Source organism: Amblyomma americanum, chromosome 4 (genome assembly GCF_052857255.1).
Source record: "Amblyomma americanum isolate KBUSLIRL-KWMA chromosome 4, ASM5285725v1, whole genome shotgun sequence".
Taxonomy (NCBI): domain Eukaryota; kingdom Metazoa; phylum Arthropoda; class Arachnida; order Ixodida; family Ixodidae; genus Amblyomma; species Amblyomma americanum.
Window position 1 is genome coordinate 40,022,565 of NC_135500.1, and position 9,337 is coordinate 40,031,901.

At 44.5% G+C, this 9,337-nt stretch overlaps 1 protein-coding gene across 1 annotated transcript; it reads right to left on the bottom strand.

Annotated features, from left to right (window-relative positions):
- Positions 1-5,747: 5,747 nt before the first annotated feature.
- LOC144130080 (uncharacterized) lies at positions 5,748-6,986 on the bottom strand. Its single transcript, XM_077664105.1, has one exon. The coding sequence runs from the start codon at positions 6,052-6,054 to the stop codon at positions 5,842-5,844; it is 213 nt and encodes a 70-aa protein (XP_077520231.1). The 5' UTR covers positions 6,055-6,986; the 3' UTR covers positions 5,748-5,841.
- Between the last annotated feature and the right edge of the window lie 2,351 nt (positions 6,987-9,337).

Sequence of the window (9,337 nt, forward strand, 5' to 3'; positions counted from 1 at the left end):
AGAATTCGTTAGGCATTTCAATGGAGACGAAATTTAAAAAAAATCCAAAGGAATTTTGGAAACATGTAAAGAGAAATGGAAAATACTCTGTAACTATACCACCTCTTGTTTCTGGTGACACCTTTGTTGATGATGATGCACAAAAAGCTGAGTTCTTTAATAAATATTTCAGCTCTGTTTTCAGCTCTAAAATCGAACATGCTGATATGAATACCCCGAGTTTCCAGCCAGTGACGAGTGTTATGGATGATGTTGTGATCAGCATCAACGGCATACAGTCTCTGCTGCAGAATCTGAAGATTGCTAAGGCTGGTTGTCCTGATGACTTGCCAAACAAATTCTACAAACTGTGTGCTGAGTCGGTTGCACCCTACTTAAAGATAATTTTTGAAAAATCGCTTGAAGAATCCTGCCTTCCAGATGACTGGAAAATTGCAAGTGTTGTGCCAATCTACAAATCTGGCCCTCGCAACACTGTATCAAATTAGAGACCGGTATCTCTAACTTCAGTTGCGTGTAAGACACTCGAACATATTTTGTTCACCAGTATAGCAGCACATATGGACGCACATTCATTGTTTAATCCTCGTCAGCATGGTTTTCGAAGGGGCCTATCGTGTACTACGCAGCTGACTGAATTTGCGCACGATCTGGCTGAGGCACTAGAAAGGCGACTTAGCGTGGACTGCGTGTTTTTGGACTTTAAAAAGGCCTTTGATACCGTGACGCATTCTTTAGTAATTCAAAAAATGTCTTTTTACAATATTAGCCCTCAAGTGATATCATGGGTAAAAGATTACCTATGTTTACGGCAGCAGTTTGTGATTATGAATGGCGCCGAGTCTCAAAGAGTGCAGGTTGTGTCTGGTGTTCCCCAGGGCTCCGTGTTGAGACCACTATTGTTCCTGCTCTACGTGAATGACATTGGTGATGGAATAGTATCTCAAATGCGGTTATTTGCGGATGACTGCGTTCTTTATAGTGTTGTCACTAGTGAACGAGATGTGGAAATGTTCCAAGAAGATTTGAACAGAATCTCAGAGTGGTGCGTTAAATGGAATATGAATTTGAATTTGTCCAAGACTGTCCATATGAAGTTTACAAGAACGAAAAACCCTGATGTGTATTCATAAGTTGTTAGGAACACAATGTTAGAACAGGTATTTGAATTTAAATATCTAGGCGTTTATTTTACTCCTGATTTGAGCTGGCGCCGTCACGTCGATTATATCTCTGCTAAAGCATGCAGAAACTTGGGATTTCTTCGCCGAAATGCAAGCACTTTTCCACTGTCATGTCGTGAAATTTTATTCAAGACTTATGTCAGGTCGGTTCTGGACTACGCGTGCACTGTCTGGGACCCGCCTACTGCTAGAGATAAAAATAAGTTGGAGAGGGTGCAGAACATTGCCTCTCGTTTCGTGTCCGGCACACGCGGGGCTCGTTACAGTGCATCGCGTACGAAGGATGCACTCAACTGGGAATTGCTTGACACGCGCCGAAAGAAGTTGCGTCTGAAGCTATTTCATGCTGTTTATTATTCAACTGCTCGGGTTGAACGCGAAAGGTATGTGCAGGAGCCTTTTTATAGATCCAACCGTGTTGACCATGTTTTTAAAGTCCGCGAATTCGGGGCAAAAATTGAATTGTTTAAAATGTCTTTTTTTCCGAAAACCATTAGAGAATGGAACAGACTACCGAGCGATGTTGTGAGTGTGACATCAAATGATGCGTTCTTTCGTTTTTAATGATGTGATGCGATTGTGATGTGTTCTTTTGAAGTGAGATGTACATGGAGAGCGCTTTATGCTTGTAACTCTGCCTGCAAGCGGAGGTGTCATGTGGGCTTCTTTTTTTGTACATTGCCCCTCCCCCCACCCCCCCCCCCACTCTAATGCCACGGCGCTGTGGGTTCCTTACTAAATAAATAAATAAAGTCGAATCGGCGAAGCAAGCTATGCAACATGGAGTACCTCACGGGTCTATTAATCGACCTGTATTATTTCTACTACACATTATTGATATAGTTAATATTCAAAGGCACAAAAAAATGGCCAGGCTTAGCTTGGTTAAGCCAAGAATGCGTTGCATATCTCGATGGAGTTCCGTGCTGCTCCGTTGACTCGATAGGCTATTGACTCGATCGCCATTGAAACTGCCCGTGTAGCAGCGCTCGATCGCCTTTGAGTCGATAGACTATCGGTTCGAGGGCCCTCGAAATGCCCGTGTGACAGGGGTATAAGACTGTCCCGGCGAAGGAGCGCAGCTCTTTTATACATATGCCCTGACGTCAATCATAGTGCAGCGCCCCTGGCGGGAGGAGAGGGAGTCAGGTGGTGGCTGCGGCCGCGCGCGACCGCCCCAGTTGGGGCCCAGCTTTTCCTCCGTGACGTCACGCGCCGGCGCAGCGCCCCTAGCGGGAGGAGCGGGAGTCAGGTGGTGGCTGCGGCCGCGCGCGACCGCGCGAGTTGGGGCCCAGCTTTACCTCCGGCTGTCGTGACGTCACGTCACGTGGTTTGGTGGCTTCCCGGCCGCGCCCAAGGCCTGAACTGAGTGATTGCAATATGCAACGCATAAAAATGGTTCTGTACGCAGATGATACAAACGTAGTTTTCTCAGGGAATAACGTACATGAAATATGCGCGGAAGCTAATAGTTGGCTCAGAAATTTAAATACATGGTTGAACTCAAACAGAAAGCAACTGAATACGAATAAAACTTAATATTTATTGTCTAGGTTGGAATGACTAACAAATTTTCCACCCTTACCACCAGAATTTTAGGGAGCATCTAATAAACACACATCATCGATCCAATTCTTAGGAATCGTGTTCCATTAAAACATGCCATGATTTCCTCATATCGATGCCTTAAGAGCAGATGTATCTAGAGCAATTGGCTTACTGAATAAACTAAGATCATTTCTTTCGTCTGAGGCTAAACGTAAAATATACTAGTATGCACTTGTGCACTCACGTCTCATTTATTGTTCTCTGGGGTGGTCAACGACACAAGAGACAAATGTGAAATATGAATTATCATTACAAAAACGAGCTGTGCGGGCGATTGGAAAAGTGTCTTGCACGTAAAGCACTGCGCCATATTTTACCACATAAATTATACTTCAGATAAAACGACTGTTTAAACAAAAACTATTTCTGCAAGGGCTACGCCGACAACGCGCAGATATAACGAAATTTCAAAAACTATCAAGTTAAGCAGTCCCCGTATGAGCTAAGAGAAAGCGAAATGGTTAAGTTCAGATCACTTGCGAATTATGACTTAAAGAGGTTATTGTTCCAAATGCCACAACTCCTCAACAAGTACCCTGGCATATGAAACTTGTTAAGTTCTTGAGTCTCCAGTTATTCAAAAAGCAAGTTCAAGCAATAATTATACCTTACCAGGAGGTGCTGGGGTTAAACTACTGAAACAACTCTTGGTGTTTTTAACCTGCATTACGTTGTGCTACCATCGTGCAATGTGTAGATCATATTTCATTACTTATGCACACTGGATTACATTACACATGATCAATTTTTGTTTGATTAAACATTTTTGTTTACTGAAAAACTTAATGCAGTAGGTAAAACATTGCTTTTGTATTATTACAATTCAAATAAGTTATTTTCCTGTTCTTTCTACAGAGAGATTAGAGTGTAACCTAAGACGGCGTGAATCTTACTGCATTTGCATTGATGTGTTATGGTTTTGTTTACAGACTGATTTATTTTCTTCTCTAGAACTGATTCCTGAAAACAAATGTTGGTGTGTATGTGTAGCACCATCTTGTCGGGTCAACCTGAGCTATATACATTAATTGCTGTGGCAACCGCTTGATCACTCTAGATGTAGAAAAATACGTTGTCACTAGTTGTCTACTGTGAGTGACTGTGTAGAGATGTACGTCCACTTCGAACAGCGCGTAAACATAAAATTTTGTGTGAAGCTTCGCAAGACAGGCACACAGACGTATGAGCTCCTTCGTGACGATTACGGCAACGAGACATTATCGCGGGTGTGAGTTTTCGAGTGGCACAAGGGGTTTGTTTCGGAGAGAACGTCGGTAGAAGACGACACAAGGCAGGGGCGCCCTTCGACCTCACGAAATGAAAACAACGTGGCTCGGATCAGGGAAATCATGCACCAAGACCGCACCATTACACTCGGCATGCTATCAGATGCTCTCAACATTAGTAAGACAACATGCCGCCAAATTTTGCCTGACAATTTGGGGAAACGAAAGCTGAATGCCAAATTTCTGCCTGCACTTCCTCACACAGGACCAGAAGGACACGAGGGCATCAGTGAGCGCTGATTTGCTCTGCGAGGCAGAGGAGGATACTGCATTCGTAGAACATCATTGCTGAAGACGAAACATAGTGTTTTCAATACGATCCTCAAACAAAAAGGCAGAGCGCCGAATTGCGGTTCCCAAGCTCTCCGGCGTTGAGAAAGGTGCGGCGACAGAAGACCAAAACAAAGACGATGCTGATATTTTTTTTCAATGCCATAGGTGTCATAAACCACGACCTCATCCCACAAGGGCAGACGGTGAATCAGGAGGTTTATATCCGCGTTCTGTAACACATACGTGATGCACTGCGACGCCGTCGCCCTGACTTATGGGCACCTGGACAGTGGAGCCTTCTCCACGATAACGCAAGGCCCCACACTGCTCTCAGCGTAGCAAAAGTTCTCGCCAAGCACTGCATTACAGTACTTCGCCATCCGCCATACTCGCAAGACCTCTCCCCATGCGATTTTTTCCTGTTTCCTTGTGTGAAGAGAGCTCTAAAAGGTTGCTGGATGGGGAGCGTGGAGGTCATTCAAGACGCCCTGACAAAAGAAGCGTTTTCCAACTGTTTCCAAGACCCCAAGAAAAGCTGGAAGCTGTGTATGGACTGCAAGGAAGACTATTTCGAAGGGGTGCTGGAAAGATGATTTCAGTCATAAACCCCTTTTTTAAATGGATTCAGTCTCGGAAGTTTACGGAGAAAGGTTGTATAACCATATGTAGGCCTACATATGTACTGCCTACGATGTCAGGGGTGGGGGCACAGCCTACTCAGGCCCCATCCGGGCCTTTTGATATTGCCTCCTGAGCCAATTTGTAAATTGTTTCAAATAAAAAAAGAGAAAAAAGATACAAAGAAAGAAAGAAAGAAAGATTGGTTTATGAGGGTTGAACGTCCCAAAGCGACTGAGGCTACGAGAGACGCCGTAGTGTAGGGCTCCGGGAATATCGACCACCTGGTGTTCTTTAACGTGCACTGACATCGCACAGTACACGGGCCTCTAGAATTTCGCCTCCATCGAAATTCGACCGCCGCGGGCGGGATCGAACCCGCTTCTTTCGGGCCAGCAGCCGAGCGCCATAACCACTCAGCCACCGCGGCTGTTGAAAGAGAAAAAGAAAGTGTTAGTTACTTCTGCAATCTTCGCACATCTATACCACATTGCCCCTCATACAGGTGACCAGAACTTACGCCACAGCATAAAAAAAGAATGCGCTCACAATGTTGACGTAAGATGCTGTATACAGCGACCACCTCCCACATTTTTAAGACAGCTGTTTACCATGCTCGACACGAGTGGCGTTAATGTTCGCTTGTGTATAGTTTCGTGATGGTGTCTATACTTAACATTCTCGAAATTTGGACGTCTAAGCTACATAAAAGTTCACTCGAAACTTGAAGACGAATAACCCTTAAGTAAAACAAACTCATTTCCTTCAAAATATCTACTATGTCGGTTCGATAAAATAAATAATTTATTTTACTCGAAGTTCACGAAAGTGTCACGTTGAGATCCTTTTCCTAATGCCTTCACGTCCCAGCTTCAGCCATAGAAACCGCGGCCGTATCCTCCGAATCCGCGGCCATATCCTCCTCCAAAGCCACGGCCGTAGCCCCCGTAGCCTCCGAATCCGCGGCCGAAGCCACCTCCGTAGCCGCGACCGAAGCCTCCACCGAAGCCGTACTGGGCGGCGGCCAGACTGCACAGGGCGGCCAGCACCACGAGGGCGACCAGGAGGGACTTGCTGCTCATCATGGCTGCTTGGATTGGATCTACAGATGGGTAGAAAAAAGGTCATCGGTGTACGGCGTCGAGAGGACCTAGCGCACATACGACTTCGTTCTGAAATTGGCTCAGCAGAAGCTGATAGGACGGACACGGAAAGACACACCACGACCGCTTAAGCGCTTACTCTGCGCTTACATTTATTCGATCCCACATCCAAGGATACGAGCATGCGCTCCTCTGCTATTCGTACCATGTCATACACGAAAATTCAGCAACATAATATGTACACTTTATCAAAAGTTATCAAGTTCGTGGGTCATGACCCACCTTTTTTATATGCACCTGACGTACACAAAAATATAAAACAAGTTCGCGCGAAACCACTAAGCAAAGCGCACCATATGTATAAAAGAACTGCCCGAATATGCCTGCTGTCACACGTTCATTTCATTTAATAAACGTTTTTACTCCATAGATGACGCTGCAGTAATGAGCGTGTCTGCATTAAATTAGCGCTTGTGGTGTTTGGTTTCCCTAAGCTAAATTAAGAACGTCTTCGCAATTAGCTAAACAACCCAGACTTCTAGACCACATTCCTTTGCCCTCCCATCCAAAGAAACGAGTTGAGTTCTCGGTGAACGGGGTCGTGTCGTTTATTTGATTAGGGCAAGTGAGGCCACAGTTAATATAATCCAGATTCGTTGTGCTCATCATTCGTGCCTTTGAATGTTAAAAACCTGCCTGATCACAAAGTTTACTGCCATATTCGCAAAATTGTTGCGCTGTGTAGAATGCTCGCCTTTCGCTTTCTATTTTGATGTGCCAGTGCACCAAAAAAAGCACTCAAGAAACTTCAAAATATTAAATGGCAATTAATATCAATTCTTTAACGAAGAATTTGGCCGAAGTGCTATTCAAAGAAATATCGAGAATTTGTCATGGTCCCGGAGCGCAGCTCCTCTCAAGAGAGACGGAATGCCAACCTGCTGTCTGCGGCCAGTTCTCACCTGTGGCTCTTGAAGGCGCTGGAGGCAAAGGAGCTGTGTACTATGTGGGAAGAGGTGGTGGCGCTTATATAGCGTCCTGAGCTGATCACACGTGCCGGAGCGTCCTTCGACGCTGGAGCTCTTATCGGAGGACGACACTGCACCGGGAAAGCCTGCTACGCGTATAGCTCCGAGTCAACGACAGTCGTGTTAGGCGATGCTGCCGTCGCAGTGGCGTAAGAAGGGGAGTTACCAAAGCAGAAGTGGTCTTGAAAACGTCCATTCCTTCACCTTCCATTTGCATGTTGGTCTTCCATTCTCATTGCCTTCGTTACCGGCGCTGAACGGCACGCCGAGGCATTCTCGGCACTACCTTGGCCGCTCGGACGGGTGCGGATAGAATATATGCTCAATTTTCGAACAATTTCAGCAAGAACTGCTAACGCGAAATATATTCTAAGTTACTGGTTTATTGCTGACCGCGCTGGAAGCCTGTAAAAAATGTCAGCAACGGGAAAATCAATGTAGTTTTTAGCGTTATGCTATAGCATGTAGGGCACAAATCGAATACGACCCCAATATCTGATCTGCGCCGTTGTAGATTGCAAGATAAACACTTTTAGTAACGTAAAAGTGGCAAATACGACTATGAACTAAGCCTCGAAAATGTCAAGAAAAACAAGTTGTGAATCGCGCTGGGTTTGCGGATAAGTTGGCCTGTACTGATTATATACAAGTACCATGGCCAAAGCGGCTTATTTAAAAGCTTTAACACGTTTTAGAGAATTAATAGAGGATATTCGAAGAAAAAGTATTTGTAAGAAGTGGGAACAGCTGTAGGATTCAATGAGACTTGCTTTTTAGATACCCATTTGAGCCACAAAGCTGTTGTAGAGAAAGCAGTCGGCTAACGTCTGCGATTGCCGCAACACCACGCTTGATGTGGCTGTATGACGTATCGTCCTTATGATTAACTATTAGCATTCGCCCGCGCCCTAACAATCCAAAAGATAACCTACGCAAATAAATACAGAGAAGAAGATGAGTATCGATTACGAGTATCAAGATAAAAGCGTATTAAGATAAAAAGGATGGACAGGAGATTGTGCTAGATAAACTAGCCAGCTTGTATATGAAATGGCCTCTGACCTTCATCATACGAGAATCTTCAAAGAACACTAAAATTCCTAATTCACAAGAAAGGAAAAGTCTTGGACTTGAAAAATAAGAGATCGATCAGCTCATTGTCCGCTGCCTAGCTACAAAGTATTTACTAAGGTTCCCGCCTATAGAGTCAGGACAACCTTAAAATTCAATCAACGAAATGGTCAGGCAGGCATTAATAAAGGATACTCGGCAAAAGACCATATTAACATATTTGCACTATCAGTCAGGAGACAGAGAAATGCGCAGAATATAACCAAACCCTATATATAGCATTCGTTGATTGCGATAGAGCATTTCACAAAGTGAAACCCCAGGAGTCATGCAGGTATTGCATCATGAAAGCGCAGAAGAGTCTTCTGTCAAATACTAAAGCATATCTACAACGAATGCACGTCTGCCGTAGTCCGCATAAATGCAACAATAAAGTCCAATAAGGAACGGTGTCAGGCATGGAGACAAGATCTCGCCAATGCTATTCACCGCCTGTTTACAGGAGTATTTCGAGGCGTAGTTTAGGGATAAGAGTTAATGATGAATACTTAAGTAATTTAGGATTCACCGATGACGTTGTCATGCGGGCTCACTCAGGAAATGAACTAAAAAGCATGATCAATAAGTTAGGCATAGCCGAAAGGTGGGTGTAAACATGAACCCGCTGAAAACCTATGCAAATTACGACAGTCTCCCAAAAGAACACCAGTTCACAGTTTGTAGCGAAATGCTGCATGTAGTAAGGGAATACATCTAGTAGGGCGTGTAGAGACCGCTGATCCGGAACGTGACAGGGAAATAACTAGAAGAACAAAAATGGGGCGGAGCGCATATGGCAGGATCTCTCACATCATGGATGCCAGTTTACGAATATATCTCTAGTGATAGGAAAACAAAAGCTGCATCTTACCGGTACTCACTTATGGGGCACAAATGTGGAAGCTAAAAAAAGGGTTCAACTCAAGTTAAGGACAAAGCAGCGAAATATGGAAAGAGAAATGATAGGAGTAACGCTAAGAGAACGTAAGCAGCTAGAGTGAATGAGGGATCAAACGCTTGTTTAATTACATCCTAGTCGAAATAACGAGGAAGAAATGGGCTTGAGCAGTGTATGTGATGTGAAGGCTAGATAAGCACTGGTCCTTAAGGATAACGAACTGGATAAC

Excerpts from the sequence above, each read along its gene's own strand:
- LOC144130080 (XM_077664105.1), bottom strand. The coding sequence starts at position 6,054 with ATGATGAGCAGCAAGTCCCTCCTGGTCGCCCTCGTGGTGCTGGCCGCC.